This window comes from Talaromyces rugulosus, chromosome III (genome assembly GCF_013368755.1).
Source record: "Talaromyces rugulosus chromosome III, complete sequence".
NCBI lineage: Eukaryota > Fungi > Ascomycota > Eurotiomycetes > Eurotiales > Trichocomaceae > Talaromyces > Talaromyces rugulosus.
In genome coordinates, this window is record NC_049563.1 from 4,873,613 (window position 1) to 4,886,522 (window position 12,910).

The window sequence follows — 12,910 nt, forward strand, 5'->3', positions numbered from 1 at the left end:
AGAACATAGAGACAAGGGCGTGAGTGGCTACAAAAGCATGCTGGGCGTTACTAGCCCATTACCAGCGCTTAGGGGGATTGCGTTCTGGCCCAGACAAGTGAGGAGCACAAAGGCCCAAAGACCTAAAAAAAAAGAGGCTAAAGCGCGGCCTTGGGAACAAGGCAAGATGCCGATCGATCGTCGCACGATGATGGAACTTGTTAGTCGAGCTATCGTCATTTGACTTCTCCGAGTCCGTACTAGTAGTAGTAGTACGTCGTAGTTGAAGAGAACTTGTTTTGAACATGATGCAATAACGCCGGCCCGTGCGGCGCAGCTTCGCGTACGGAGAACGGACAGACTCCGGAGTAATCAGTAGCACAGCAGCGATGACAGTGTTCTTAATCAACCTGCTTTGGACAGGTCAGGCCGCCAGACTGCGACCGAGACTGCCGTTGTGATCAGATCAGGGCGACAAGACAAGTCCCACGACGCGTTGTTTTGGTTTTGCGGTTTCCGGCGACATGTGTGTGTGATAGATACGGTGCATATGCATATTGTCTGGCGCGTAGTGATTGACGTCAATTGGCCGAGAGCGACACCAACTAGTCTTTGAGTCATGGAAGTGTGATACAGCGATAGACCAATCTACCCCTCATTGATGGCTGAGGGAGACTAAGCGAGTGCAGGTGATGCCGATCGAGGGGCTGAACCCAATAGCAGGCTGCAAGGTGGGGCGCAGTCACGGGACAGCGCATCGCAGCGCGTTCCCTGGTTTGTGCAGTTTGTTTACTTTCGGGGCCCAACGCGGCATCTCTCCGCGTCATCCTCAGAGTCACAGCGTCGCAGCAGCACCAGCCATGACTCTCCAGATCATGGCGCGTCTTTCAGCTCGCCACCAGACTAGGCGAGCCGCGAGCCCCTCTTGGCTTCTCCATCCTGCAAAAAGCATCCTTGTCTTTGCCGCTATGATTCGTCTCATCGTGGCGCCCGCCTGTTCGACCTGCAGCTTTCGCGTGTGATAAGCCCGACTAGCTCGCACATGAGACGTCTACACTATTATATCATATTCTTGCCGACAGCTTGGAGCTACTAAGTTAGTCCAGCACATGGCTTGCTTACCCCCCCAATGATCAATCAGCCCCTCTCCTACGGAGGTACACACAGATGTTGGCGTGGACAGTGCTTACTGCTGCTGAAATGGAGACGGCCAAATCCCCACCCTTCGGTGCCAATGCCCCCCCCATAAGGCTCAGTGGCTCAGTGGCTCAGCACAAAACAAAGGCAATTACTGCTCCGTACCAAGATGGATGCATCGAATGAACAGTCCAGAACGGCCGTCGAAAACCGAACAAATCGAGGGGTAGCATTTGAGCTAGTTAGGCCACCAGTCGACGAGTCTTGTGTCTACGGCGTGGTGGCCGGAGCATGTCAGACTGGAATCTGACATCCCACATGGGCACACAAGTCAAACGCATGGCGACGACGTTTTTTTTTTTTGCTATCAGTTTGGATCAAAAGCAAAACATGCAGCTGTCACCGGAGAAACGCACACCGCCAGAGAGCATTGTGAAACGGGCGCTCAGATTCGCATCTACGCCGGACGTACATTGTAAAAGTGCATACGGATATGGTGATCAGTTGACTCGTCGTGTTGACAGCGACAATCAATGTTTTATTTTTGATTGTTGTTGTTTATGCTGTTACTGAGAAATCCCCATTGTCTTAGGCCGGCCGGCAAGGCGCCGAGTCGTGTAAGAGGTGCATTACCCAAAACCAGCCAGTGTTTCGGACATGCTTACTACGCCCTGTTATGATGCCAGCAGCAGCTGAACGGTACGGTAGAGAGCTCTGCCGACTCACCCGGTCTGAGGGTGGCAAGCCATTCGCCGTGTGAGCTCCAGGTCTCGGCCAGCGCTTGGACCGGTATAGGCGTAGGATTAGGAGCTGTACCACCAACAATGGGATTTAACTTAGAAGACAACTAAACTATTGTTTGACTTGTCTAGCTTCAACGTATTATTTCATAAGGCTCGACCTCTATTATTGACGCCACAGTTAGATTAAACCCAGTCCAGGTCGGACAACCCGAGGATTAGGAACGGTTCAAGTTGTGGAGACAACAAAATTAAACAGAGAAAAAAAAAAATCAAAAAAACCTTATCAAGCGCGAACACGACCGAGATGAGTGGACCGATCTGATTTTTCCTTCTGTTAGACTCGGACTAAAAATATGATTTGTGACTGATCAGTGATCAGTCGCATGGATGGATGATTTAATTCTTCCGGTTTTTTTCTTGTTTACACGCCAATGACTTCATCCGGCATACACTCAGAGATGTTCTGCAAGATGAACATACTTGGTACAGTAGGTACGTCTGAAAGAGAGACGAGCGATCGACGGACTCGTCTAGTGTTTGAATAGTCACAGCAATAGTAGTACGTAGTAGTGGTGGACTAACCAGACGAGAATCGAGAAGAATGGTTAGTATCTAGAACGGGTGCAGATCGACAGGTACATCAGGGCCGGTCCGCGGAATGCAAGTTGGTACGTATTACTCTTTCCAGTAACGCTGTGCGTGAACTGGTAGAATCATATTATTGATAATAGTAGTATAGGCATCAATGCAGAAATATAACATATATAATTTTTTTTCTTTTCCCAATTGGCACTCCGTACAGCGTTACGTCTACATCAATAAGAATTTGATCAGACGAATGCTCCGTCTTGCGGTCCCGATGCGGCTAGCCTGAAAATAGATACTAGGCCTGTATTCAAGGTACGAAGAGTATATACTACGTATACTGTAACAGAGATAGATAATACTCTACAAATCTACAAATGACAAATATGATCGTAGATCGACCTCTAAAATCGTGGAATGGGCCAGATCCGCATTCTCGTTGACAGAAAACCGGAATCGTCAGCTATGCGCAAACATAGTAGTATGCTGCCCACCGTCCAGTATGCGGGTACAGTACTCCGTACTCCGTACTGGTAATAATCAAATAAATTATTACAATTGCAGTGTCGCTCTCTGGAATTGTTTTAGGTGGAACTCTGTAGCGGAGTGGATTGGATTTTTTTCCCTAAAAAAAAAGAAAGAGATACGTACAAAGAAGAGTAATAATACGAACCGGAGTCAGCGTCAGGATAAATTCACCTGTTGCCGGGTTGACCAGCGACTAGCTGCCTCACTTTGGCTCCCGGAGGATGAGGTCGGCGTTGCGCCGTGCAATAATATTAATATTGTGCTGAAAGAAAGGGGATTCAATAATTAGAGGCAATTTGTCTATATAGATATATTCAAGCACAAGAATAATTATGCATAGAAAAATCACAGCAAGAAGACGATATCACAGTCAATTGCACCAGTCCATGTGCTGCCGATCGGGCTATTTTGCGCACTCGTGCTAGGCCAGCCCTAGCAGTGGCCAGGCGATCTTAGTGGCCTGGTTGCCGCGGAGAGGCTGGAATTGCGACAGCACAGAGCTCTCGACTAACTAAACACTGCTAAATCATAATAGTAGTACGGAGCGTGGTTGCTGAGCAGCCGGTGCTGAGGCCGTACGCTGTACCACTACTGAGTACCGCGTATAACAGCGTTGAAGCAAATTGGTCGTAGTAATAGTACCAAGTTACTGCAGCGACCAGCGCCGTATATTAATATCCAAAGTATAATAATAGCAATAAAACCTGAATTCGGCATTTATTTGCCCGCCCTGCTTGGAACTGCAAATACGAACGTCTTTTCCTGCCAAGGCCAGGGTTTTGCAATCGGACCGCAAGGGTCCCCCCCTCCAGACAAGGAACAGCATATCTCGCAAAATGATCGAGCCTTGCATTAATCTGGCGCCCTTGCAAGCAGCAGAGAGCAGAACGTGTGAGAAATCCTCCGGGCCCAGTGGGTAAGTTACCGGTAACGCCGTAAGGTGACGGTACGGTCAGATAGCTTACGGCTAAGGCGGTGGGTCCGGCCGCTGGTTGGCTTCGCCTGGAGTGTGAACCTCCATCTTGCGCTTCTTCTCTCTTGCGACCTCCAGCACGGCCTGGGACGGACGCTGGAGATCTCCTCCCCATCCCCACTCCCTCCGTTGCCCATTGCAACAGTCTTCAGCTTCACGCTGCCTTTTTCTCCCTCCTCGTCCGCTTCTTTCCTTTCTCTTTCCTCCTCTCCATCCGCTCTGGTGTCTCCCATCCAACAACCCTCTCACACACACTCTCTCTCCCCCTCCCTCTTTCTCTACAGAGACCACTGCAGTCTCTCTTCTGCCCCGACTTTGCTATCGCTTCTATCGACAGACTCCCCACCTGTCGAACCTTGTCTGCTGTATGAGACAGACTCGCCGGTCCGAATTACGGCCAATCCCACTCTCCGTCAAGTCAATTCCACACCTGTCCTTCCTGTGACGACAATGTCGCTCTGATCCTCCCGTCAACACTCTTGTCGTTTTCGATCTCGGGTCGTCTGGTTGGATCGTTGGAGAAAGAAAGCCATTGCATTGGGTTGGAAAGAAAATAGCATTGGGACAGAAAGAAGAATATTGAATTGGGTTGCAAGACGTTGGTTGTTTCTTCCACCACCACCACCATGGAGCATTCGTCGCCGTTGGCTGCCATGCAGCCGCCGTCCGTCATGTTTGGTCACTGCTTTGGCTCGGACGCCCCTCAGTTTCGTTCCTTTGGAAGTATGGGCGGCTTTGGTCCCAGTAGCTTCAATTTCAAAGATTTGTCCATGAAGAAATCCAGTTCAGATTACTTTACCGTCAAGCAGATTCCCGGCCCATCGCCCGCTGCCAGTCTTGCCGCAGACTTGTCTCAGAACTTCCACATTGATCAAAGGTGAGCCCGGCAACCTGTTTGTTTGTGATTTGTTTGTGACGGACTGACAAAGTTTGATGGAATAGCCCGCAATTGGCCACGCCTCGTCGGTCTTTGTTCTCAACCAACCTTTTCTGTGATGGACGACGTGGTACGGCTTGTCACTAATATCCTGGAACTTGCTTGCTAAATCTCTTGGACAGAAGAATTCATGACCACCCCTCCGTTGCCGGCCTCCTCGCCTTGTGTGGACACCATGGAGATGTCTCCTCTTCCACACAAGCTTCCGTATAGTCTATCTACCGAAGTGATACTTCACTCTCCCACCCCGGATTCCCTGGATTCGCCAATGGTGGAGGGTATCCGCAGTCCTCTGCAGGCCTCGCTTATGGAAGATGCCCAACCAACCCCCATTCAAGAGTAAGATCAGCTGTTCTTGACATCTGTAGGGATGAGCTAATCATTTCTTTGAATAGACGAAACCGACGACCTCCACTCTTGCGTCCGTCCCTGGTCCGAACCAAAGCTTATTCCACCCAGTTGGGCGTGCCTCGAATGGCCCAGGAAAGCCAGGCCCCTCCTTTCAAGTTTGGCAACGGTAGCAGTGGTTTGTCCAACTCCATGTCTCTCGGTGACATGTTCAATGAATCTCCGCCGCAAGAACGAGTCATGACAAAGACCTCTTCCGCCAACTTGCTTGGTCCCCGTTTGAGACAGCCCTTCCCCAGCCGAAACAGTGGCTCGGCCTCTCCAGTCCCCAGTGCTGTGCGGAAACACTCCAGCGGAAACCCATTCATGCGTCCTCGCAAGCAATGCCGACGTTCCCTGAGTATGTTTGAGCACCCGGAGGACGTGGTACGCTCAAAGGAAGCCGATATAGTGCCGGAACCCACCCTAGCATCCATCATGGACGAGGAACCTGCCTACCAACTCCAGCTACCCCATTTTACCCCGGCGGACCAGCCAGACAGCTTGCCACGAATCAATAACTCTGTTCTGGTCGACATCCTTGATGGCAAGCTCAAGGATAGCCTACAAAACGTGGTTGTTATTGATTGCCGATTTGAATATGAATACGAGGGTGGTCACATTAACGGTGCCATCAACCACACTGACAAAGAGATCCTGGCCAGTCAGCTTTTTACCGACCCAAAACCAAACACGACTCTTATTTTCCACTGCGAGTACTCGGCTCACCGGGCACCGATCATGGCGTCCTTTATCCGTCACAAGGACCGCGCGTACAATATTGAACATTATCCAAAACTGACTTTTCCGGAAATGTACATTCTAGACGGCGGGTACAGTGCGTTCTTTGCTGATCATCGACCTCACTGCTACCCCCAGAACTATGTCGAAATGTCATCCAAGGAACACGAACATGCATGCGAACGAGGGCTTGGAAAAGTCAAACAACGATCAAAGTTCATCCGCGCCCAAACCTTTGCCTTTGGACAACAGTCTCCCCCCATGGAAGACAGCCCGACGGGACGATGCCGCAATACCAATGAGCGACTTCGTGGACTGGATTCACCATTTGGCACGCCCGACTCTGGCCGTGCTTCTGGTCGCCGCATGCTTTCTTATTAGGACCCCACTTGTCTGTCTATACTGTTTGTTGTGACAGTTATACGGTTTCACGTTGTAACGCTTACTCGTTGAAAGTAACCATCCGGATTATGTTCCACGTTTGCCATGTCTTGATCTACTTCTCTTTCGATTCGCCTCTTTTCTCCCTCTTCTCTGGCCCTTTTTGGCTTCTCGACTTTTTTTTATTTTCTTTCGATTTTTCTTCTGGAGAAGCCTTTCCCCAACTTTTGGACCTCCGGTGTTGTTGCACTGCATCGCCAAGAAAAGTTCGAAGAGCGCGACTAGCTCATGTACAACAACCTCCGACTTTGTCGACAGAAAAACAAAACACAAAACAACCTATTCTTCTACTTCTTTCTTGATACCCAAAGTGCCGGTCGGTTCTTTTCGATTTTTTTTTCACTTTTCGCTTCTATTACTTAGTGCCGATGCACTCCCCATTACTTTTATGAAATAACGCTGCTGTCTGGACGACCGCCATTTTCTATATGTGAACGTGACCTTGCCATGACCATCACACGCGACGACTTTTTGAGTTGACCATGTCGCCTACCTGACTCTGTGCTATATGCACTCTCTTTTTCCTATGTTGCACATCGCCCAAGAATGACCGCCATCGCTTGAACAAGCACCAGAATGGAGTGTTCCTTGCCTTATAATCGGACAAGATTCTCCTTTTCTCGTGCAGTCTATTTCCTTTTCCTGTCTTTTGTCTACTCCTTTAATGCCCAGCCTTGATTCCTCTGTACAATTTTCTCACCTTGCTGATACAAAACCAACCCGAAGCATGCATCCATCCACACCATTGTCTTATCCTCAGTGGTCTAATTTGCATGTCTGAAAGAGATACTAATTTGGCAAACACCTCGCACAACACTTTGTTTTTTAATCGCACCCTCCTGTTGCTTTGGCACAATCCTTTTCCGTTTTTTATTTATTGGAGGTGTTTGCCCAAATCTGTACATAAAGGAAACCTGGAAAGCAGTTGTATGCTGGGGGGTCTTTTGCATAAAGCGAGACTGGAGTCCAGGCTGATCTCAGCATTAATACCTGGAGCTATGAATATCACTATTATCAAAAGTCATTCCTTGATTCTAATAGAGTGCTCAGTAGACAGTGCTTATGAGGGAGAATGACTCTAGCCCTAATCGCAGCATCGGATGAAATGTGGAGAATCAATCAGCCTTATCCACCCGGCGGCGCCCCCCGCAGTTCCTTCCCAACTCGATCGTAAATAATTATTTGACTGATCCAGTCAGGCACAACACAACACAACACAACACAGAATATTCACCCATACGGAATACGCATGGCGTAAAACCCACCGTCGACGACACTTGCCAAAACAATGACCCAATAACCCTACCTAGACTTTTATTACACGAGAAGAAAGAAAAAAAAATGGACATCGACGACATCCTCGCGTCGGTCCACCGCGACAACTTCACCTCCCCCGAATCCACCGCGCTCGATCACCAACAACTCACGCGTCTCTGGATCGCCGAACGCGCCGTCTCCGAATTACTACCCTGGCCCGAAGCCCTGATGGAGCGCATGATGGAACGCGTGCGCACTCAGGTGGAAACAATTGAGGACTTGACGGCGTCGTCGTATGATGCTGCTTCTTCTTCTGGCACCGGTCAAAACCAAAACCACAATCAGACGGTGAATTTGAAATTGTCGATTTTGCAAACCGATCTCTCGCGCACGCAGTTCTTGATTCGCTCGTTTTTGAGGCAGCGGATTGCGAAATTGACAAAATATGCTATGCATTATTTGCTTCTGATTTCGCCGCCGGGGTCGTCTGCGTCGCAACAGGCTAGCAGCAGTAGCAACAACAATAATAGCACTCGAACAGAAGATACAATACCAAACCCGACCACATCAGCGACTACATCCACATCTCCGCTCTCCCCCGAAGAAGCCAAATTCCTCTACTCGCACCAACACCTGTTAGCAACCCACTACAGCGACAGTTTTCTTGCGTCTTTCCCGCCACAACTACGCCGATTAGACGATAATGCGGGGGGAACAAGTATGGTACAGGGCCCGGATTCCAAGGAAGTTTGTTTTGTGCGTGTGCTTGTTGATGAAGTGACTGTCGTGGTTCCCGCGGATGATACGCTGAATGAGGATACCTTTGGGACGACGATGAGGATCGGGGAGGTTTGGGTGGCGAGGTGGGAAGGTGTGAGAAGGGCGTGGGAGAGGGGGGAGGTTGAGGTTTTGTAATCCTCTTTCTTTCTTCTTGCTTTTTCAAGGCGTACATATACATTTTGCATGACGGTTCTAGTCTACATACCCGGCGTTGGTTCTTTCTTATGTTATAGATATACCATTCTACGAGACTTGACTGACTGAAAAAAAGAACATCAATTCATCTCTCATAACACTCTAACACTAACTTCTCATCAGCCTGCCAAAACAATTGCTGGAAAGAAAAAAAAAGACTGCGCCGTATATGGTTGCTAGAACAGTATACACGAGAAAGCACCGCCAGCGCCCTGCTCTATCCCTAACAAGAAAATGAAGCAAACGCCAAATGAAAGCAAAAGAAATGAAAAGAAAAGAAAAGATATAATAACCAGCTAAGCTACGTAGCTATATGCTGGAGGATCAGAGTCTGCGATGCGTTCGAGGTATTCGCGGTCAATCAGGCTTTCAATGCGCTTCTTGATCATACTGACATCCGGGTCAAAACGACTTGCCAACTGTCCCAAGACTTCAGTTAAGAGTTGGGCATGGACTAGCTTTTTGCGTTGTCTAGAGAAGGAAAAAAAAGTTAGTAGACTGAAGATGCAAAGACATAGGATGGGTTAACTCACTTCATGATGCGCACAACGGCAGCCTCAATAGTACTGCCACGTTCCTCGTTCATCTTCTTCTCTGTTTCCTTGCGCTCGCTCTGGTTCTCGACCTTGTTGCCGCCGCCGCTGACCACCCCGATACGGACCTTGAAGAACTGGCTCTTGAATCCGGCATTATAGAAAAACCGATCCGTCGGCTTGACGTCCTTGCTCATCGGTTCTTTCTTCAACACGCGCGTTTTCGGCGCAACTGCAAGAGACTGCAGGTTGCGGATCAAGTCGTTGTCTGGAATGCGCGTACGTGCTTGGATTTCTTCGTACGTCAGAGACTCTTCGGCGGGCAGATCGTTGAAGAGAAGCAAGATGACCATCGCATAGGTAGACACGCTCAACTCGTGCCGCGACACTTTGCCGTCCGACCGCGTGAATGTAGCCCGGACGTCCGCTGTGCCCATGGAACCTTGCCAGGACAGTTTCCTGCCGCTGTGCTTATCTAGATAAAACTTCTCAAAGCTCTGACGGACTGTTTCCACCTCCTTGGGGAAAATGCAGGGGAGCTGGACCTCACCGTCCTTGGGTTTGGACATGATTTCCATGGGCCACATGGTGCTTGTAAGAACGCTGATATCGAGTTCTATCCTCTTTGAATCAGAGCCGATCTTTGCCATGTGTGCTCTATAACCATTGCTCAGATCTTCAGAGACTGCCACGTCTTTGAACATCGATTCTAGCCGCTGCGTGAACTGGTTGCCGACCTCCATTTTCATCTTGGAAATCATTTGCCGCTCAACATCCATGCTGACAGATCGTTTCATCAGCAGTCGTCGGGAAAGATGTTTCTTGAAATATGTCTCGAAAAGATCCTTGTCACGGATGTATCGCAGGAGCGTGATTCCGTCATCCAGGAGACTGTCGACTTCAGCGTCTGTCTTCCCTTTGATGCCCTTTTTCAAGTTCTCGTCAAAGAACAAGGATAAATATTCAGAACTGCGAGAATTAGAGTTGATGAAATCCGAAAAGCTATTGGTGAATGAGGTGTGCATGCCCCGGTCCGAGGAGAATGCCTGCTCCCAAATAGTGTCAAATTTCTTTTTGAGATTGAGAATATCATCTACCCATTTTATCGCCGCCACCGTCTGCTGGTTTGCTGGAGATACGCTGGGCTTTTCTTTTGGTTCTTTGGATTTTTCGGATTCTGCGACGCCCTCTCGATCTTCAGGTTTTGACGGAGCAGCTGTGGTAAATGCAAGTGCCGCGGCGTTGATCTCATCGCCTAGCTGCACTATGCGCTCTTGCACTGCGTTCGTCAACGCGGTCTTTTTTGCATCGATTCGAGTGTTCAATTCGTATAGGTTGCGGAGGTCGTCCACTCTATGGTGATCCAACATATACCTGACTCCGCTGCCTTCCAACTTAATGACCTCACTTATATTCCGTTGAATCAATTCTTCGTCGATGACTGCTTTAACCTTCAACTCCGAAAACTTGGACACCGTAGCATTGCAGCGTTCCTCTTCCTCCGAGATTCGGTCTGAGGTGGTGCGGCAAAATGTAGCTGCATCGGCAGTTTCGAGCAGCCGGGATCCTTCAGACCGGTAGAATACCTTGCTGATTTCCAAAAAGGCAGGCTCAAACACTGTCAAGTACAGTTTCGATGACTCCTCTTCTTCGTACGTCTCATACAGGCCTTCTAGCATGTAGATGCAATGGCGAATCAAGGGTCTATCAATGATCTCGCCACTTCGTTCTAGCTGCACCATGAAGAGAACGGTGGACTCGAAGATTTTATATAATGTCTTTTTTGTATTTGGGGCTATCGCACGAAGGACGTGATCCCGAAACAGGCACATTGATGCAGTATAGATCGATGGTTTCTGGCCGCTACTCGTATTCCGATCCTGCACAAGTTAGCATCTGAAGGCCTAGGTTTGTAAATACCAAAACGCAACTCACCATGTACATAAGCACATCCGTTATCATTCCCATACACAGCTGATGATCTTCCCAAGCGTTCTTGATTGCCTTTAAAAGTTTCTCGCCCGCAGCCCTGCGCTCGTTCGCCTGGTCGGTGGTATCTGCTGGATCGATATCTAGAAGTAGGACTGGCGACACCGAAGACACGATGCGCTGGCATACAGTCCCACTTAACCATTCTTGTTCGAGGTCCCTCACATTATCATACAAGCTGTCGCCCTTGCTCGTCAAAACAACAATCTTGTACGAACTGCGGTATAGTTCTTCGAATGAAAGCGAGGAGGCATTTTTCATGTGTATCTCATGGAAGGCTGATGAAAGTACACCCCAGATCGCATCGAAATCGTCTTTTTTATTTCCTAGCGTCTGTATGATGCAAAGAGTCAACATGTATACTTCTCATAACGGGTAGATATGGAGTTTAGTAAAAGCACTCACCTTTCGTGGCGCTCGAATCTTTTGCCTAGCACGCATAGCCATCTTGAAAGCTCAGAGACGTAGTGAATTATTCGAATGTATAGCGTTTATTTCGTGAAATGACGGTTGACTGCCTGAGTTGGCGCGGGGTAACGGAGCTTGGAAAGGGAAGGGAAAAAAAAGAGAGATTGACTGATCAATCTCGAAGATGAACAACCATCGGAGCAACGCTCAAATTAAAAAAAATAAGAGCAGTAATTTCTTATAAATGGGACCCAGTCCAGCGAACAAAGAATCAAAAGCTGTGGTTGAAAGAGGTTTCGAAGCTCCTCCGCAAAACAACGCGGAGATGCGGACGGATCCGGAGAAAGTGTTCGCCCGGCGCAGCTTTTCTCGGTATCTAGGAGGACTCGATGACATCTAGGAGGACTCGATGACATCTCCGTGTATCATATTTAATTTTCTTCTTTATTCCGCTTTATTATCTCAGCTACTATTAATAATTGTTTATATTTAAAGGAACTTCCGGCAAATCCCTCAGAATGCGATCAACAAGTCTCCTCCGTTCTTTGCGCATGCAAAGTAGATGTCTGCCGCGCATTCGAGCAGCAACGCAAATACCTTCACCTTTCCAGACAGCAAGACCGACTCTCATCTCACACAAACCAACCGCGCTCGCCTTCACAAGATACAATTCTAGCTCATCATCATCATCACCAGCATCAAATACTCGTGATCCACGGCCCTTGACCGACCACGCCTCCGATACCGCCGCTGCCACAGCCAACGAAGAACAGAACGCTGCTCGAAGAGCCGAAGAACCAGCTTATCAGATTTCCTTTACCTGCAAACCGTGCGGAACTCGGTCGACACATCGAATGTCCAAGCATGGCTACCACAAGGGCACAGTGTTGATCGCTTGTCCATCGTGCAAAAACCGCCACATAATCGCCGACCACCTGGGCATCTTCTTGGACGATAAAACCACACTGGAGGATATTCTGGCTAAGCAGGGAGCGAACGTCACCAAGGGACACATTGAAGGGGATATGGAATTCTGGGAAGACGGGTCCGTCTACAAGACCGGGATTAGCCAGGAGGAGTCTTCTGAAGCTAGCACCAAGGAGAGCTCGTAATTGCCTTTGTTGGATTCTATTGATTGCGCTGGACGCGTTACTGCATCGGATCGGTTATTGACAGAAAACGGAGCGTCAGGAAATTCCCCCAAAGTTATGGGTTTCGGTGGAGTCAATGTTCATGTATCATATCTATTTCAACTTTTGATCATAAAACAAGCCGGCGCATTCTTATTCCGGCAAAC

General features: G+C 48.7%; 4 protein-coding genes across 4 annotated transcripts; 3 read left to right on the plus strand and 1 right to left on the minus strand.

The window, feature by feature from the left end:
• Positions 1-4,571: 4,571 nt before the first annotated feature.
• Positions 4,572-6,391, plus strand: TRUGW13939_06466 (uncharacterized protein; the record flags this gene model as incomplete). Its single annotated transcript, XM_035489617.1, has 4 exons — positions 4,572-4,822; positions 4,888-4,952; positions 5,005-5,221; positions 5,278-6,391. 4 exons carry the CDS (start codon positions 4,572-4,574, stop codon positions 6,389-6,391), a joined length of 1,647 nt encoding a protein of 548 aa, XP_035345510.1.
• Positions 6,392-7,792: 1,401 nt separating this feature from the next.
• TRUGW13939_06467 (uncharacterized protein) lies at positions 7,793-8,623 on the plus strand (the record flags this gene model as incomplete). Its single annotated transcript, XM_035489618.1, has 1 exon — positions 7,793-8,623. One exon carries the CDS (start codon positions 7,793-7,795, stop codon positions 8,621-8,623), a length of 831 nt encoding a protein of 276 aa, XP_035345511.1.
• A 356-nt stretch (positions 8,624-8,979) lies between these two features.
• On the minus strand, positions 8,980-11,652 carry TRUGW13939_06468 (uncharacterized protein; the record flags this gene model as incomplete). Its single annotated transcript, XM_035489619.1, has 4 exons — positions 8,980-9,154; positions 9,217-11,096; positions 11,152-11,538; positions 11,611-11,652. 4 exons carry the CDS (start codon positions 11,650-11,652, stop codon positions 8,980-8,982), a joined length of 2,484 nt encoding a protein of 827 aa, XP_035345512.1.
• A 479-nt stretch (positions 11,653-12,131) lies between these two features.
• On the plus strand, positions 12,132-12,725 carry TRUGW13939_06469 (uncharacterized protein; the record flags this gene model as incomplete). Its single annotated transcript, XM_035489620.1, has 1 exon — positions 12,132-12,725. The coding sequence occupies one exon, from the start codon at positions 12,132-12,134 to the stop codon at positions 12,723-12,725; it is 594 nt and encodes a 197-aa protein (XP_035345513.1).
• Between the last annotated feature and the right edge of the window lie 185 nt (positions 12,726-12,910).